General features: G+C 41.0%; 1 protein-coding gene across 3 annotated transcripts in view; it reads left to right on the plus strand.

The window, feature by feature from the left end:
* The first annotated feature begins 333 nt into the window (after positions 1 to 333).
* The window catches only part of LOC140186659 (traB domain-containing protein-like), a 36,703-nt gene continuing 17,491 nt past the window's right edge, over positions 334 to 19,545 (plus strand). The window contains exons 1-6 of one of the 3 annotated variants that reach the window (XM_072241079.1): positions 334 to 411; positions 969 to 1,029; positions 8,648 to 8,696; positions 13,101 to 13,267; positions 16,465 to 16,602; positions 18,820 to 18,930. In XM_072241079.1, coding sequence (XP_072097180.1) covers positions 8,663 to 8,696; positions 13,101 to 13,267; positions 16,465 to 16,602; positions 18,820 to 18,930 — 450 coding nt within the window. In that variant the 5' untranslated portion in view covers positions 334 to 411; positions 969 to 1,029; positions 8,648 to 8,662. Of the gene's footprint in view, positions 412 to 968; positions 1,030 to 4,898; positions 4,947 to 8,647; positions 8,697 to 13,100; positions 13,268 to 16,464; positions 16,603 to 18,819; positions 18,931 to 19,545 lie in introns of those variants that run through there. The other 2 variants (XM_072241077.1, XM_072241078.1) reach the window with 2 other exon arrangements.

Below are 19,545 nucleotides of genomic sequence, written 5' to 3' on the forward strand. Positions count from 1 at the left end.
GCAATATTTTGAAAAAATAATTCTCTAGAAGACAAACATTATTGACAAATAGCAAATCAGCATCATAAATCTTATCAGAGGGAAACAAATGCATTTGTTCATTCACCTGCAGGGTTCTGAGGGAAATTCCACTCACCCCTGCTGCTCATATTTTAAACCATGCCAACAGAAGGGGCTGAGGATACAAACGTGATGCCAGTTTACAAACTAGTCAAAGGGGCTGGCCACGTCCATTAGAAAAGAAATAGAAACCAATGAAACAGGAAGTTTTCGCGAAAAGGGATTTTCAAGGTAACACCTTTTGTCAGGCTGCTTTCAGTTTCATTTGGTACAGCCTCAAAAACGCAGGGTGATCAGAGCACAGCAGTCATCTGTTTCGGCAGAAAACTAATGCTTTGTGGTGGTGCAACTGTGAGTAAGCGCTACTATTACACATTTCTAAGGATAAACTAAATTATAAGGGTGTCATGGTAGGGCAGTGGTTTAGCACAGCTCTATTACAGCTTGGGGTTGTTGGAGTTTGGAGTTGAATCCCGGCATCCTCTGTAAGTAGTTTGTATGTTCTCCCCTTGGAATGTGTGAACATCAACTGGGTCCTCCAGTTCCTCCTACAGTCTAAACATGTACCGGGCAGCTTAATTGTAAATTGTCCAGTGATTAGGTTAGGATTAAATCATGGTTGTCAAGGGTCACTGGGCAGTGTGTCTCGAAGGGCCAGGAGGGCATATTCCACACTGTATCTCTAAGTTAAAAAAAAGTAATTTTAGGAGTGTAAGAGCACAAATTTAAATCTCTTTAGCCCATGGAAGACTTGCCTTTACACTATAGCAGTCCCACTTCTGCAATATTTTATAAGTATGGTTTACTTGTAATTTTTGGAACATTTTAGGCTCCCATGTACTGCATTTCTCTTTCTTTTCTCTCTCCTGTCTCTGCTAACAAATCATTTTGCATTTATCACTCCCCAGTTGAAGAAACCACGTTGTCGCTATTTGTGGAATCACAGGACTTATTTGTTGTCAAACAACAGTAAGTTTGTGTAATCTTTGTTATTATTCAGGTTTTTGCCATTAAGATAATTTGAGTAATGCAAATGAGACAAGTGGTTTGATGTGGTGGGGAGAAGCACGAGGCTTGGATTTGTGTCCTTAATTGCATTCTTTATCAGTGGCTCTGTAACAGCCACCCCAGACAGAGGGCAACATGGAACACTGCACCATACCACCCAAGTCCATGTAGTTACAGATGCAACGAGAAACTTACTTGCAAAGGCATCACAGGCACAGAACATCAGATAAGCAACGCTTGCACAAAAAACAGAAAGTACATACAATGTAAACATGGTTTTTCAACAAAAAGAGCACTGTTAGAACAAAAAAGTCCACTTTAATCTGAAGTGATGGAAGTGGTCAGAGTGTTGCTATACTGGTGTAACGATTAGGGTTGTGTTGGCTGGTTCGAGAGCAGAGCAGTTGAAGGGAAGTAGCTATTCTTGAATGCAGGCTTCTGTACCCCCTGCCCGATGGTAGTGGCCCAGTTTTCCCCTCACAATGACTCAACAGGTCTTCAAAGAATTTAATTCACTCTCTTAATCTGAAGGGAAAACTGTGTCTTGAAATGTCCAATGCCGGAAAAAAAAAAGATCTCTGTATTTTCAGTGAGTTAATTTTGTGACTGTCATTTACAATTTATCAAGAAGTTGTTGTGAATGCCAGAGCAACACTCACAAAATGCTGGAGAAACTCAGCAGGCCAAGCAGCCTGTCTAAACAATTGATGTTTTGGGTCGAGACCCTTCATTAGGACTGGAAAGGAAGGGGATAAGTCTGAGTAAGAAGGTGGGGAAGAGGAGGAAGAAGAACAAGGAGGCAGGTGATAGGTGAGACTGGTGGGGGGAGGGTATGGTAAAGAGCTGGGAAGTTGATTGGTGAACGAGATAAAGGGATGGAGAAGCGGCAGTCTGAATGGAAAGGACAGAAGACCATGGAAGAAAGGGAAGGGAGAGGAGCACCAGAGGAAGCTGAAGGGCAGGTAAGAAGATAAGGTGTGAGTGGGAAACAAGGATCGGGTATGATGAAGGAGAGGAGGGGGAACAAGTACCAGAAGTTTGAGAAATTGATGTTCATCAGGCTGGAGGCTACCAAGATGGAATAAAAGGTGTTGCTTCTCCAACCTGAGAGTGGCCTCATCGTGGCAGTAGAGGAGGCCACGGACCGACATGTCAGAACGGGAATGGGAAGTAGAACTGAAATGGGTGGTCACTGGGAAACCCCTCTTTCTGTGACAGATAGAGTGAAGGTCCTTGATGAAGCGGTCTCCCAATCTACGTCGGGTCTCACCGATATACAGGAGGCCACACCAGAAGCACCGGACACAATAGGTGACCCCACCAGACCCACCTGGAAGGACTGTCTGGGGCCCTGAAAGATAGTGAGGGAGGAAGTGGAGGGGCAGGTATGGCACTTGTTCCGCTTGCAAGGTTAGGTACCAGGCGGGAGGTCAATGGGGAGGGAAGAATGGACAAGGGAGTCATGTAGAGAGTGATCCTTGTGGAAAGTGGAAAGTTGAGGGAGGGAAAGATGTGCTTAGTAGTGGGATCTCATTGGAGATGGTGGTAGTTATGGAGCATTATGAGCGTGAATGCCAAATAGCTCGTTTTCATTTTAATAAATTTATTGGATCAGTGAACAAAATCACAAAATCTACCCTGTAAACTCTCCAAAGATTCCTATTTATTTAAGCATTTTAGATTTTTTATCTCCTTTCCTTCATCTGGAAACGTTGATCTGAATAATTTCTTTAATTCAGGTCCTCAAGTTACAACTTACCAATTTGACCATCTGTCTCCTTGCCTCCACACCAAGATTTCATTTCAAGTAATATTTTGGATTCACTTCTTCCATACTCATCAGTCCAGAGAACGTGTGGTTGTTCTGCTTTGGTCAGAGAAGACTGAGAGCAACTTTTGACAGGGGTGTTGAAAATCATTACAATTACAAATTGTTTTGATTTGTTGCTTCTGTCTACAGTGGTCAAAGAGATGAAAGTCAGAGTGCAAAGTTCCTGGGTGTTTGGCAAAAGACAGTGCCATTACTGAAGAAAAATTTTTTTGAGCGATTAGGAACTGAAAGGCATTGACTGATGGGATGACTTTAATAATCTTCAAAAGGAAATTGGATAAACACTGAAGAAAATTTATCTTGAAGATTTGTGGCAGAGAAATGAGTATTGGGCTTAATTAGAAGTTCAAAGTTCAAAGTATATTTATTATTAAAGTATGTATACATTATATAGCGTTAAGATTTGTCCCCTTACAGGCAGTCACAAAACAAAGAAACCCAATAGAACCCTTTAAGAAAATAAGACTGTTAAACACCTAATGTGTAGAGAGAAAAGAAACTAATTGTGCAAACAATAAAAGTAAGCAAATAGCATTTAGAACGAAAGTGAGTCCTCAGACACGAAGCCTGGAGCAGGCCTCAGCGTCAAACTCAGTTAGCACAGAGCTGATTTTGTGGAGTCCGCAGATGTGAAGCCCAGAGCACATTTTTGGAATCTTTGAAAGTGAGAGCGCAGATCTGATGGGCTGAATGGCTTCCTACTCTTTTGTACTGCTCCACGAAGCTATGATTGTATGGTTCCTTCTTCTTGTGGGTTTCCAGTGGCCTCTGTTGATGAACATGTGAAGTCTTTGAGTGTGAATAAAGACAAAGGTTAATCACAATTGGACACTAGCAGTGCTGTAGGCTCGAAAATGAACTATCACTTGACCAAAGTAACAAAGAACTGCCTATGCCCATGAGTGGTGTTTTTAGGGAATGGGAAGAGGAGAAAAATCCAACAAAGATAGATAGCCAGTGATTTTCTCAAGCAAGGAGCTCTCACTCGATTAACACAGACTAGAATCAAAGTCAAAGTCGTTTATTGTTGTATGCACATTATCATCACCATTATGTGCTGTGTCGTCTGACGTGGGCGATCATGGTGACCCAGATTATTCTTGGCAAATTTCTTTACAGAAGTGATTTGCCGTTGCCTTCTTCTGGGCAGTGTATTTACAAGACAGGTGACTCCAGCCATTATCAATACTCTTCAGAGATTGTCTGCCTGGCGTCAGTGGTCACATAGCCAGGACTTGTGATGTGCACCAGCTGCTCATATGACCATCCAGCACCTGATTCCATGGCCTCACGTGACTCTGATTGGGGGGGGGGTGGCTCTAAGCAGGTGCTGCGCCTTGCCCAAGGGTGACCCCGCAGGTTAGCAGAGGGAAGGAGTTCTTTACACCTCCTTTAGTAGAGACATATCTCCACCACACTACCCAAGTCCACGTAATTACAGGTGCAACGAGAAACTTATTTGCATCAACGTCACAGGCACAGAACATCAGATAAGCAACATTCACACGAGAAACAGAAAGTACATATAACTTGCACATAATTTTTCAACAAGCACAATTAGAACAATAAGTCCACTTTAGTCTAAAGTGAGGGAAGTGGTCAGAGTGTTGCCATACTGGTGTAATGATTAGGGTTGTATTGGTTGGTTGAAGGGAAGTAACTATTCTTGAATGCAGGCTTCTGTACCCCCTGCCCGATGGTAGTGGTGAGATGGGGTTCCTTGATGATGCATCTTGCCTTCTAGAGCCAGCACTTCCTGTAGATAATATCAATAGTGGGAAGGAATGTACCTGTGATATTTTGGTCAGAGGCCATGAAATTAAAACTGAAAGTTCTTCCACTGTTTCTGAGAACTGTTAAAGATCTTGACGTGACAAACATATTTGTCAGGGGAATACCGAGAGATGCTTGGAGTTTAATCTAGCTGTGAATGATAACCAAAATCCTTGTGAATTACTGCTTTATTTACTGACTGAATTGCAAAGAAAGGAAAACCAAACTAAAATGAAAATAAAGAGTTTCTTCCATGGACTCTGCTGCAGATTGGGTAAATATGTCAAACAAAACAGCAACAGGAATTCAATGTGGAGGTGGGAGATGATAAGTAATTTAACCTTAGGATCATTAGTAACCAAATAAATCTATACCAGCAGCCTGATTACAATATCAAAGTTAAAATTAAATAGTCAAGATCCAATTAAAATGATCCAGATGGAATTAAGTTAGTGGTAGATGTAGATATTAAATACATGTAATGTAATATTATACACTGTGAATATAAATAGACTTGTTGGGAGACTTGGGGGAGTTGGATGCAGTTTCTGTGCTATACTCATCATCAATATTTCTTACTGATGATAAGTAATTTGTTTCTTATTTGTTATTGTTTTTAAAAATTATGTATGGCAATGTACTTCTGCCGCAAAACAAGGCAAATATGCTTGTGATTATTATGATTATGAGGACATGCAGTCCCTTTTATTGTCATTTAGTAATGCATGCATTAAGAAATGATAAAATGTTTTTCCAGAATGATATCACGAAAACACATGACGAACCGACTTAAAAACTAACAAAAACCACATAATTATAACATATAGGTACAAGAGTGCAAAGCAATACCGTAATTTGATAAGAACAGACCATGGCGCGGTAAAAAGTCTCAAAGTCTCTCGAAAGTCCCATCATCTCACACAGACGGTAAACCTCCAGCGCCGCCAACTTGCCGATGCAGCGTCCTGGAAGCATCTGACCACAGTCTGACTGAGTCCATCCAAAAAACTCCGAGCCTCCGACCCACCTCTTCGACAATGAGCACCGAGCACCATCTCTGCCGAGTGTTTCGACCCCGGCCCCGGCAACAGGCAATAGGCAAAGCCGAGGATTTGGAGCCTTCGTCTCCGGAGATTCTCGATCGCACTGTAGCAGCGGCAGCGAAGCAGGCATTTCAGAAGTTACTCCAGATGTTCCTCTGCACTTCTCAAGGCTGTCTCCATCAAATCCAGATTGTGCACGGCCCCCTAGTTACACATAATCGATATTCATTCGGAATGGCCGCGCGAGCTGCGTCGCGCCACCATCTTCTCCTCCCTTCGATATTAAACCTGATTTTGATTCTGAACTAGGGGCATAAGAGGGAGGGCTCCACATTTTAAGTTGGCTGGTAAATGAACAAGCAGAGACCTTCAAAGAGAAGAAAGCTCAAATATTCCCATCAGTGGGGAAAGCAGAGGCCCTCTGTGGGTTGAATTCGACTATGAAAGTTGTGTCTCTGCTGACTATGTAATACGCAAGCTAGGGCAGTAGGATATGGATAGCAAGCAGTTATCCATGCAACAGGCTCTCCCGCTCCACATATCTGATGAGGAACCCAAAGGAATGGGCGAGACCGATACAATTTGGCACCAGCAGCATTGCGGGAATTGTAGTCTGTGTTGAACTCAATGTAGGACTGATTTAGGGACTCCAGCTCTGGATTTATCCTTGGGGTGTATTCCTGAAGCCTTCCCCATGAGTGGATGTAGCCACAAGGCAACAGAGTTTTGAGATCAGAGTTTTCCTTCTCCTTGATGAGCTGCCAAACGTGCCTGATGAGCCCCATCTGCTCAAAAAGGACACAAAGCTGCAGTAAAGATAATCCGAATTAAACACTGTGGAAAAATGATGACTTTTGGTAAAAGAATGGGTCCACAATTCAACAAAGAACTAAACTGAATATTAAAAAATACAGGGAAAACAGAAATATGAGGGATAACCAGTGTTGGAAGGACTGAATTTGAGGATGTCTGGTGCCTTTCAGACGAACTAAGCAGGATGTAGCCAATCATAGTCTCCATGACCATGATTGTTCTTGGCAAATTCTTCTACAGCAGACGTTTGCCATTGCCTTCTTCTGGGCGGTATCTTTACTTACAGGTGACCCCAGCCATTATCAATCTTCAGAGATTGTCTGCCTGGTGTCAATGGTCAGATAACCAGGACGCGATGTGCACCAGCTGCTCACTCGACCATCCACCACCTGCTCCCTCTGACTGGGGGCTAAGCAGGTGCTACACCTTGCCCAAGGGTGACCTGCAGGCTAGCGGAGGGAAGGAGCACCTTACACCCCCTTTAGTAGAGACGTATCTCCACCCCAGCACCCAAAGTGTGATGTTACGTGACATGGCACATGATGATGATGATGATGAAGCAGGGTGTATCCTACATTGTCGAGAAAACTAAGTATAGAATTGTGAGAGGACCAAACCCCTCTCAGGAGAAATATTAAGAGGTAGTAAATCAGGATCAAATTGATAAGCATTTGGAAATGCGGAGACAGGTAAATAACTCCCAACACGAAAACAGAAATGGTTGAAGGGAGTAACACAGATAATGTCATAGTCACAGAGTCATAGAAAGCTACAGCACAGAAGTAGGCCATTTGGCCCATCTAGTCTGCTTACTCCCATCGACCTGTGCCGGGACCATAGCCCTCCATTCCCTTACTATTCATGTACCTACCCAAACTTCTCTTAGACGTTGACAATGAGCTGGCAAGCACCACTTGTGCTGGCAGCTCATTCCACACTCTCGTGACCCTCTGAGTGACGAGGTTTCCCCTTGTATTCCCCTTAAATTTTTCACTTTTCACCCTTAACCCATGACCTCTGGTTGTAGCCCTGCTCAACCTCAGTGGAAAAAGCCTGCTTGTATTTACCCTATCTATACCCCTCATAATTTTGTATACCTCTATCAAATCTCCTCTCAATCTTCTACATTCCAAGGAATAAAGTCCAAACCTATTCAATCTTTCCATGTACAGTAACCCAGGTCCTTCAAACTCAGCAACATCTTTGTAAATTTTCTCTGTACCCTTTCAACCTTATTTACATCTTTCCTGTCAGCACACAATACTCCAAATTAGGCCTCACCAATATCTTATACAACTTCAACATAACATCCCGTAATGTAACATGTTTTTACATCCAAGAAGTCAAATAAAATACTGATTTATTCCTTAAGTGCGACTTCTTGTATAGTGGAGGCAACGGGCTTGGCTGCAGTGGGAGGCTGGCAGAGGAGCAGTGACAATCTGCGCGCCACAACTCCTTACAGTACAGACGACCCGGGTTCAATTCCTGCCACTGCCTGCAAGGAGTTTGTGCGTTCTCTCTGTGACCTCGTGGGTTTCCTATGGGTGTTCCAGTTTCTTCCCACAGTCCAAACATGTTCCGGTTGGTAGGTTAATTGGTCATAGTAAATTCTCCTGTGATTAGGCTGGGATTAAATTGGGGGATTGCTGGGCAGCGTGGCTCGAAGGGCTGAAAGGGCCCATTCCACGCGTTATCTCAATAAGTAAATAGATAACATAGAACAATTTATGGACGATCACATTTGCTTTTGGCAGAGCTTATTAAAATCAGCTTCTGACGTTAACAAGAAATCACAGAAACAGAAATCACAGTAACAGTGAAGCAAAGGGCTATTTAAGTGCAGTGACCTCAAATGACCAAGGTCAGGTGACCTGGAGTTTTATCCAAATTCCCAGGGGCTTCAGGACAAACCTGCACAGTTCTCAGACGTTCCTGCTCTCTCAATATTGTATCTCCAGCAACTTCTATCACAAAACATAATGGAAGTTAAACGAGTATGACCGGATCTAATCAACGATAACTAGTGTTCTTTGATTTATTAGAGGGACTTTTCTTTGGCCTAATGATGGCTTTGTGAACACAGTTGTATAACATTACATTCCTTTGCACCCTACAGGTATTTTCTGGACAAATGCAGAACCTTGGCATTAACCGGACAAACATATGTAAGTCTTACATAAACTGGAGTTTATTGAATTCGAAAGATATACCAGAAGGAAAGATAGTTAATCTTGCTTTAACTTATAATTGCATCTCATGATAACTTCTCTATAAGTTCAACTGACTGAAAGATAAGAAATACAATTACTTTTTCTCATTTTGTAACATAACTACACGTCGGGGGCTATTATTTAATGGGGAATGATGAAGCATGGGGCTGAATTCATTGTTTCGGCAGCCCCGGTAACATGGAATTAAATTTGTCACATAGATTTTGAAAGGCCATATTGGGAAATGAATGAACTGTGACCCCTGTTGTCCCTTCTAGGGATCAAATCTGTTTGCAGCATTCTTGATATATGTTTGTTGGTTGAACCAGGAATTCATACACTTTTAGATGATACAATAAAAAAGCACTTGTTTTGTTGAACACATGTGAGAGATAGAGAGAGAGACAGACAGAGAGACAGACAGTTAGACTGACAGAGTGTCATAAAGCAAAGACAATGAAAGGATTAATATCTACCTTCATTAAAACAATGCAATTCACAAGTAATTTAATGTGTTAGTGAAGTGATGACCCAAGTTATTCTCCCTAGGTTTACAGACAAGCAATATTCTTTGGTGGACGTCTATTTCAAGATGATTCTGCTTTTATTATTCGTATTAATATACACTTTACCAATCGCCTCTTGCATCACTCTCTACTTTCTCTCTGAAGATGAAGTTTGTGTCCAATTTCAAATCTACGATACTTGAATGAAATACCAGCCAGCTCAGAACTTGCTCAGTCCCAAATCTTGTAGGTGTCAGACGGAATTGCAGATACTTCACAATGCATGCGTTATGGTCTGTTAGTAGTTCCAGAGTACAAACAATAAACCATGATACTGAGGGTTTCATAAATTGATCATTGGGAATTTTTAATTTTAATGCACTTTTCGGTTTTATTATAACACTAAACAGCCATTAAATACCAGTGTCAATTAATAATTTTTAATCATGAATTTAATTTTTAAACTTCCATCAGTCCTTTGATGAGGTAGACAGGAGGGTAGATGATAGTAGAGAAGTGAATGTTCTCTACATGGACTTTAGCAAGTACTTTGACAAGGTCTCTCATGGCAGGTTAGCCTGGAAAGTTAAATCACATGGGATCGAGAGGAAGCTAGAAGATCTGATTCATAATTGTCTCAGTGTTTGGAAGCAGAGAGTGATGGTTTAGAGTTATTTCTTGGACTGGAGGCCTGTGTCTTCTGGTGTACCTCAGAGTTCAGTGCTGGGATTGTCACAGTGTTCGCTGGCAATGACAGAACCCAAGTGTAGCAGAAAGATGGATTCTCATGTAGAGACCGAGACCAGGGTTTATACATTGGAATTCCAACAGAATATCAGTGGCTAGGCTGCGTGACATAACATTCTCAAAACTAGGAACCCACGATTGTGCTAACAGAGTAGATGCTTAAATAATACAATTAACACGGAATCCCTGAGCCTATCAAAATAAGCTTAACAAGGAAATATGCACAATATAAATCTCATTAAACAACTAACTAATTCATGTGCTCTAAAAACCTGGGAGCTCAACGCTCTCCAACTCCCCCCACAGGCCCGGAGAGCTTGTTACAGGATCCGTTGTTTGTAAATGTAGATAAACAATTTCAAAATGAATGTACAAGCTTGTTAGTAAGCTTGAATGTACAAGCTTGTTGACTCGTTACAAACTTGTTAGTAAGCTTGCAGATGATACTAAAATAGATGGTGTTATAGATAGTGGATGAAGAAAAATTCCAGAGGAATTTTGATCAGCTAGGCATGTGGGCTAAGGAATGACAAATGACTTTCAATCTAGATAAATATAAAGTATTGCATTTTGGGAGATCAAAACCAAGATAAGCCTTATACAGTGACTGGTAGGTCCCTGGAGAGTGTTATAGAGCTGAAGGACCTAGAAATTTAAGTGCATAGTTTGCTGAAAGTGGTATTACAGATAGATAAATTGGTGAAGAAGGTGTTTGTCATGCATCTTTGGTTGGGGCATTGAGTATAGGAGACGGGAAGTTATGTTGCAGTTATATAAGATATCAGTGAGGCTGCACTTGGTGTATTATCTACCGTTTTGTTCACCCAGTTATAGGAACATCATTATTTAACTGACAAGAATGCAGAGAAGATTTACCTGGATGTTACCTGGATTTGGGGGTGTGGAATTGTAAAAATGACATTTTTATCTGTAACAAAATGGAACCTGTATTTACTAGAGTGCTTTGCTAATGGTTTTCATCCAACATTATGTGTTGGATCTTGAGTATATGGCAAACTACAGAAAGACAAACTGACTCAGCTACTGGAAGAATGCCAAGTACATGAATTAAGTAGACTAACAGAATGCACTCTGTCCTTGAACAGGTACGGGTAGCTAACACTTGTCTATAAAGGGGTGACTATGCTGTCTGTGGTTTTGAAGCTATCACCAGCTCATTTGCGATGATGGTCTTCCCTTGCAGCAAGTAAAATAAATGTGCTTATGATTGACCCACTCTGAATTAATTGTTGTTTGTTATAAGATGTAGCAAAAAGGTGCTTGACAGGGACCTGAGTTACAAGATGAGGTTGAATAAAAAAGCCTTTATTTCCAGGAATGTAGGAGATTGAGAGGTCACCAAAACGTGGTATGTAATAACACGAGGGGCTTAGATAGGGTGATAGCACATAGTTTATTTCCTAGGGAGGTGGTGCTAGAAGGTATAAGTTTAAGATCAGAGATAATCATTATCGTCATTGCACGCTGTGTCATATGATATAGGAGATCATGGCCTTTCCATGACCATGGTTGTTCTTGGCAAATTTTTTCTGCAGAAGTGGTTTGCCATTGCTGTCTTCTGGGCAGTGTCTTTACAAAACAGGTGACCCCAGCCATTATCAATACTCTTCAGAGACTGCCTGACTAGTGTCACTGGTTGCATAACCAGGACTTGTGATATGCACCAGCTGCTCATCTGACCATCTAGCACCTGCTCCCATGGCTTCACGTGACCCTGATCGGAGGTGCAGGTTGCTAAGCAGTTGCTACACTATGTCCAAGGGTGACCTGTAGGCTAGCAGAAGGAAGGACAGCCTTACACCTCCTTTGGTAGAAATGTATCTCCACCCCACCACCCAGATCAGAGATGAGAGATTTAAAAGTGACGTCAGGGGCATCTTCTGCAGGCAAAAGCCAGTTTGTATTTGGAATGAGCTGCAAGAAATAATGGTTGAAGCAAGCACATTAGCAACTTTTCAAAGTCAACTAGATAAGTACTTCAATAGAGAGGCTTAGAGGGCTATGGGCCAAAAGTGGGCAGATGGGGCAAGCTTGCTGGACAACTCGGTTAGGATGGATGAGTTGGGTCAAAGGGCCTGTTGGCATGTTATATGACTGTGAGTTCATAACTAACCAGTGTTATAGAGCAGAATCCACAAAACCTCTCCCTAAATTGGAAACTCTTGAGTTATTTATAATTTTGTTACAAGGATTTACACCCTGGTAATAATGATCAGAGAAGCACGGGGGAATCTATATTTACTGACCATTACATTTATTGGCTCAGTTCACAAGCACATGAATTTACAGAGCCAAATACTTGTGTGCAGACCTACTACGTTTCCCACACCCTGCAGGAACAGTCAAAGAATAGAAAAGGTAATACCTTGTGATCACAATCTAATCTCAATGTGTCTATGTGGTACACCTCATGTGTGATACTTGGTCTCTGGAGAGTTGTTGCTACTTTGAATTTGAAGCCTCTGCTTTTGTATTCATTCCTTACTAGTTCAAATGTCACATTTTGGTGTCGTTGGCTGTGGGTCATCTGACTGACCAGATACACCTTCTTATTGGCTTTGGTCCAAGCCAGCATCCATTTATTGCCCTCTTTCGCAAATGACAAACTGGTAATTTATGGTGCTTTGTTCTAAATCAGTTATCAAAGCAGAAACCAGCTTGAAGAAAAAGAACTTCAGAGTATATATTGTATACATTTCTCTGACATTAAATATGCCTATTGAAACATATTGAAACCTATTGAATCACTCAGGGTAGACACAGACCCTACCATACACAATCCTGCATGCTATATCATACTAAAGAAGACCTCACAAATAATTCCTTATTTGGAAATAATCTCTAGTCCAGCAGATTACCTGAAACATCATTATTTCTACTTTAAAACACTGGTTTTTGTCAAGCAAATCCAGTTCACTAAATGGAAGATGCAGAGCAGCTTCACAAAATGGCAGCCTCCATTTCTTTGACCTCATGGCAAGAACAAAGACAGTTGGTCTGTCTGCTTCCACTGTCTTTGATTCATTTGCATCCACTGATTTGTAAATTGTAGTTCTTTCTGGCTAACAATATATTTATCTTCCAGCTTACAACCAGGTTTACAGGAGTCTGAGGTACTTGAAAATTAAGGAAAGAGAGGCGTGTTCAAACTTACCAGACTCTGTAACTGAACTTGTCACTGAAGATGGGTGCAAGGTCTACCTGGTTGGCACAATCCACTACAGTAGAAAGAGCATAATGGATGTACAACAGGTAAAATAAAAATATGTTAGATATGCAAAGAAATCTATGTAAATAATTATTTTAAAACTCATTATTTTAAGACTAAAACTCTTACTTTAAAAATTCTTGTTTTAGTCTTATTTTAAGATTAAAACTCTTATTTTAAAGTACAATTATGTAATGTTGAGGCTTTTTAAGGCATTGGTCGGAGTGCAGTTGAAGTATTGTGATTAGTTTTGGGCCCCTTATTGAAGAAAAGATGTGCTGGCATTGGAGGTGGTCCAGTGGATGTCCCCAAAAGTGATTCCGGGAATGTGAAGGTTAACATATGGTGACAGCTTGATGGCTCTGGACCTGTACTTACTTGAGTTCAGAAGAATGAGGGGGGAATCTCACTGAAGCCTATCAAATATTGAAAAACCTAGTCAGAGTGGATGTGGAGAGGATGCTTCCTATAGTGGGTGAGACTAGGGCCTGAGGGCACAGCCTTGGAACAGAGGGACATCCTTTAAGAACAGAGATGAGGAGGAACCTCTTTAGCCACAAAGTGGTGAATCTTTGGAATTCATTGCCATAGATGACCGTGGAAGCCAAGTCATTGAGTATCTTTAAAGCAGAGGCTAACAGGTTCTTGGTTAGTAAGGATATCAAGGTTATGAGGAGAAGGCAGGAGAAAGGGGTTGAGAGGGATAATAAATCAGCCTTGATGGATTAATAGAACTGATTTGATGGGCCGAGTGGACTAATGCTGCTGTTATGTTTTATGACCATGATCTACTTAATTCAGAGAAAACAGTAATGAAACTGTAACACTTATGTATGTTCCAGAGTAGTTACTGAATTTTGCTTTGAATTTTCACAATAGCCGTTGATGTGACGAATAGCTTCTGGTAATCTTAAAACTTTCACCTGGAGTATCTTAGTTTGCAGCTCCAACAATTCACTCAGCACCAGTTCCCCTGTAATTCTAATTTTTCTGTATTTCTCCTTCCCTTCCAGTTTCTGATTTATAGCAGTTTCTGGTTAGTTACTTGCGTCCTGGTAATGATCAAGACTGATTATGTTTTCTGCTATTTTCTCATTTTCCATTACTAGATCCCCAGATTCTCTTCCTTTTGAATCAATCTTCACTTTCCTCTCCTAAATATCTGTGCTATAATTTATTATCTGCATACAGTACAATGGTCATCTAATACTGGAATATCTAAATATCCTAACAGTCTACCTTGGCGCACCATTAAAGCAAGAGGTATCCTTCTGACAAGCTCAATAACAAATGTGTATGAAATACTACAGTTGGAAACATTCTGTAAGAGCATAATATCGCAATGAAATTTTACGGGAAAACTTAATTAATTAATTAATTGAGATACAGCGTATAATAGGCCTTTCTGGTCTTTCGACGCATGCCATCCCTCAATTTCTTATTTAACCCTAGCCTAATCACGGAACAGTTTACAATGACCAATTAACCTAACAAGTCTTTGGACTGTGGGATGAAACCCAGAGGAAGTTCACACATTCCACAGGAGGATGTACAAATCCCTTACAGAGGAAGCAGGGATTGAACTGACGCCCGAGTAATTGAAGTGTTGTGTTAATCGCTATGTTGCCATGGCGCCCAAGTTTAGATGAATTGTATGGCACATGATTAAGCAAGGACTATTAGATTTCAGTTTAGCTAGTTAAGAAGCACAATATAACATTACATGTTAGTTTGTAACTGCGTAGGTTTCCCTTGAATGCTTTGGTTGTTCACACATCTCACATAGGATAATTGACCACTGTAAGTTGCCCTCAATGTGTAGATGGGTTGATAGAAATATAAGACCACATGATACAGGAGCAGAATTAGGCCTTTTGGCTCATCAAGTCTGCTCCACCATTTCATCATGGCTGATCCATTTCCCCCTCAGCCCTAATCTCCTGCCTTCTCCCCATATCCCTTCATGCCCTGTCTAATCAAGAATTTTTCAACCTCTGCCTTAAATATACCTGATAACTCGGCCTCCTCAGCCACCTATTGCAATGAATTCCAGATTCACCACACTCTGACTAAAGAAATTCCTCTTCACCTCCGTTCTAAATGGACATTCCTCTATTCTGAGGCTGTACCCTTTGGACCTAGGCTCTACCACCATTGGAAATATCCTCTCCACATCCATTGTTTTGAGGCCTTCCAACGTTCGATAAGTTTCAATGAGATTCCCCTCGTTCTTTTGAATTCCAGTGAGTACAGGCCCAGAGCCATCAAATGATAAAGCCTTTCAATCCTGGAATCATTTTTGTGAACCTTCTCTACAACGTCAACACTTTCCTTCTGAGATAAGGAGCCCAAAATTGCGCACAATACTCTAAGTGCGTTATAAAGTCTTAACATTGCATCTTCGCTTTCATATTCTAATCCTCTCAAAATGAATGCTAACATTTCATTTACCTTCCTGACCACTAACTCAACCTGCAGGTTAACCTTTGGGGAATCCTGCACAAGGATTCCCAAATCCCTTTGCGCCTCAGTTTTTGAATCTTCTCTCCATTCAGAAAATAGGTTATGCTTTTATTTCTTCTACCAAAGTACATGACTATACATTTCCCGACACTGTATTCCATCTGCCACCACCTTGCTCATTTTCCTATTTTGTCTGAATCCTTCTGAAGACTCTCTGCTTCCTCAACTCTACCTGCCCCTCCACCTATCTTTGTATTGTTCACAAACTTGGCCACAAAGCCATCAATTCCATCATCCAAATCATTGAAATATAACATAAAATGACTCGGTCACAACACTGAACCCTGTGGAACACCACTAGTCACCAGCAGCCAACAAGAGAAGGCTCCCTTTATTCCTACACTTTGCCTACTGCCAATCTGCTAATGCTCTATCTATGCTAGTACCTTTCTTGCAATACCATAGGCTCTTAATTTGTTAAGCAGCCTCACGTGCTGCAACTTGTCAAAGGTCTTCTCAAAATCCAAGTACACAACATTCACCAATTCTCTTTGTCTATCTTGCTTGCTATTTCTTCAAAGAATCCCTACAAATTTGCCAGGCAAGACTTTCCCTTGAGGAAACCATGCTGACTACAGCACATGGCTCCAATGTGGCAGGAATAAAATGCGATTAGTGCAAATTGGTGCTTGTTGGTCACTGAAGATCTGTTTAAATGCTCTGTGACACTGTGATTACTAGAGAGGGAAAGTGACATCGATGAATGTTCTTCTTCCAGGTTATCCAGATGGTGCAACCTGACGCTGTGGTGGTAGAACTTTGTAAACTGAGAGAGCCGTTTCTAACATTAGATAAGCGGGTCATAGAAGAAGCAGACAAGCTGGATTTAAACAAAATACAGGCATTAATGAAGCAGGTACTATTGTTTCCATTATGTTTTAATGATTTGTTGTTGCCTTATACAAAATTCAAATTTGTTTCTATTATTTTGCACTCAATTTACCAGTGACACGGAAAATGAAATTAGCAATGCAATCAGCTCTATGTCTAAAGTTTGTGGGTTCAAACCCTGCTCCCTTGATCACCATTATTTGTGATCACATGAAGTACTGAAGAAACATTGTCCCGCTCTAAGTGCTATGTTTTGGATAAGATATTGAGCTGAGGACCAGTCTTATCCCTCAGATTTACAGTCCTGTGCAAAACTCTTAGTTATAGTCAAATTGTTATATTGATTGCACTGTTTGCATCTCAAACTTCCTTTATAGGTAGAGAGCATCATATATACGCAACAATTCCTATGTAAGGAGTTCTACTCTTGCATTCTTTGTCATCAAAGATCAAGGAGACCTCTGAAGACACTAGCCATCTCCCTTTGTGCTCAATGTACAGGACCACAGTGGGGATTTTCACCCTTCATTTTCAATGGTTTCATCTTTGCTAGATTATTTTGAAACATCATAAGATAAAATGCTTCCTTGATGTCAAGGATGGTGAATCTCACCCTACTTTTAGATTTTTTTCCAGTCCTTTTATTTTTTTTTCAGATTTTGGTTGGGCACACACTCAGCCAGCTTCTTTCCTTCCGCCAACAGATTTGTGAACAGTTCATGAACCCGCGAACTCCACCCAACTATTGGCGCTATTTATTTCTATTTATATATTGTATTTCTTATTGTAGCGTACAGTAAGTTTTGTTCTGTATTGCACTGTACTGCTGCAGAGCAACAACTTGCATGACATAGTGATATTAAACCTCAGTATGAGTCTGTTGTATAAATATAGCATTGTTTGCTGTCCAGAAATGTGGTAATGTTAGAAGTGAGAATTAATCAACAGGCTCATTTGGGACTTATTTATTGATGTAGTGATACAGCGCAAAGTAGGCTTTCCTGGCCACTTCAAGCCACCCCAGCAACCCCCGACAACCTCGACTTAACACTAACCTAATCATGGGACAATTGACAATGACTAATTAACCTTTGGACCGTGGGGAGAAACCAGAGTACCAGGTGAAAACCCACATATTCAACGGGGAGGACGCACAGAGACTCCTTACAGAATGGTGCTGGAATTAAACTCCGAACTGCGGAACTCCTGAGCTGTGGTACCGTGACACTAACCGCTACGTTACCATGGCACCCGAAATGTAGTCAGGAAATGCAATAAAGGTAGGCTACATAATTAAAAAAGTCAAAGCCATGTGTCAATGTCATCATTGCCTGAGGATGCTAGTTTTATTTCAAATTAAAAACCCTTCTACGTTGAGTTACAGTACATCAAAAGATAGGACATCCATCTTCAGCACCCCATCACTAATGTTCTCAATACAGTCAGTCATCTGCATTGACAGGCCACGTTGTTTGCATCCTTTCCAGCAGACTTCTGAAACTCTTCATTCAGAACTTTGTCACAACAAGAGATTACCAGCTGGACAAGGGAAATACTTGAAAGGAAATTCTATAGATGCACAGTGGAGGGGATTCTAACTGGTTTCATTGCCATCTAGTATTTGTGGGGAGGGGAGCACTGCCCAAGATCAAAATAAGCTGCAGAGAGTTGTAAACTCAGTCAGCTCCACCACGGACACCAGCCTACCCAGCATCCAGGACATCTTCAAGGAGCCATGCCTCAAAGAGGCGGCATCCATCATTAAGGACCCCCATCACCCAGGACATGCCCTCTTCTCATTGCCTGAGGACCACACACTCAATGATTCAGGAACAGCTTCTTCCTAATCTGCCATCAGATTTTTAAATGGACAATGAACCCATGAACACTACCTCTCTACTTTTTTTGCGCTATTTATTTAATTTAACTTATATATATATTTACTATAATTCACAGTTTTTATTATTATATATTGCGAAGTACTGCTGCTGCCACATGACAACAAATTTCACAGCATATGCTAGAGATATTAAATCTGATACTAATTCTCAAGTCCTCTTTGAAAAAGCATAGCACTCATGATAATATTTCATTTTAGCCAGTCAAAACTGAGAAGGGACATGAAATACTGCAGTAAGAATGTCGAGAATATGTATCAGAAACACAAAGAAGTCTGATCGAAACGGGGGAAAAGGAAGCACACTGTGCCTCTAGCTAATCATCCATCTTTCCCCCCCTGCAGCTTGGTGTGTGGCCTACTCTGTGGTTAATTCTGTTACTGAAGATCTCAGCCATTCAAACTAAAGAGCTGGGCATTTTACCAGGTGGAGAATTCAGGCAGGCTTACAGAGAGGTAAGGATTCTGTCTCTGCTGTTCCGTAGTTCAGATATTCCAAAGTACTTCCAGTATACTTATAACTTGCAAGCTGCCTTCCCTATTGCTTGATAACAAAACTTCTTGCTGTCTTGGTTTTATTTTTACAATCTATGCACTGTCTTTACCTTTTGAAATTCAGTTGTAGTAACGATTTGGAAATACCCACAGGACTGTACCCAGTACAAGCTATACAAGTTATATGGATATATAAATAAGAAGAGGGTGGTGGGGTAAATTGAGAGAATGACGTTGGAGAATTAACAGCACACTGAGAAATGGCAGATACGCATCAGTCTTCAATTTGCTAACATCCCAAATATATTAGATAGGCTAATTTCAAATAAAATGGAAGGACTTGCTGTATACAAATCCCAATTACAAAGGATAAGGGATGTGTGGTGAAAGCCCAAGTGCAGTGGTAGGGACTCTGAAGTGGATGAACAGTTCACTGACTTAATAACTATGCAGAAAAAACAGACTCTAGGCCATCAAGGCTGTTAACTAAAACTCTCAAGCTCTCACTGCGGTTCAGAAGCAGTAACTTAACACTAAATATATACAGCTCCTTAACAGTGTCGATCTAAACCAGGG

Source organism: Mobula birostris, chromosome 23 (genome assembly GCF_030028105.1).
Source record: "Mobula birostris isolate sMobBir1 chromosome 23, sMobBir1.hap1, whole genome shotgun sequence".
Classification (NCBI taxonomy): Eukaryota; Metazoa; Chordata; class Chondrichthyes; order Myliobatiformes; family Myliobatidae; genus Mobula; species Mobula birostris.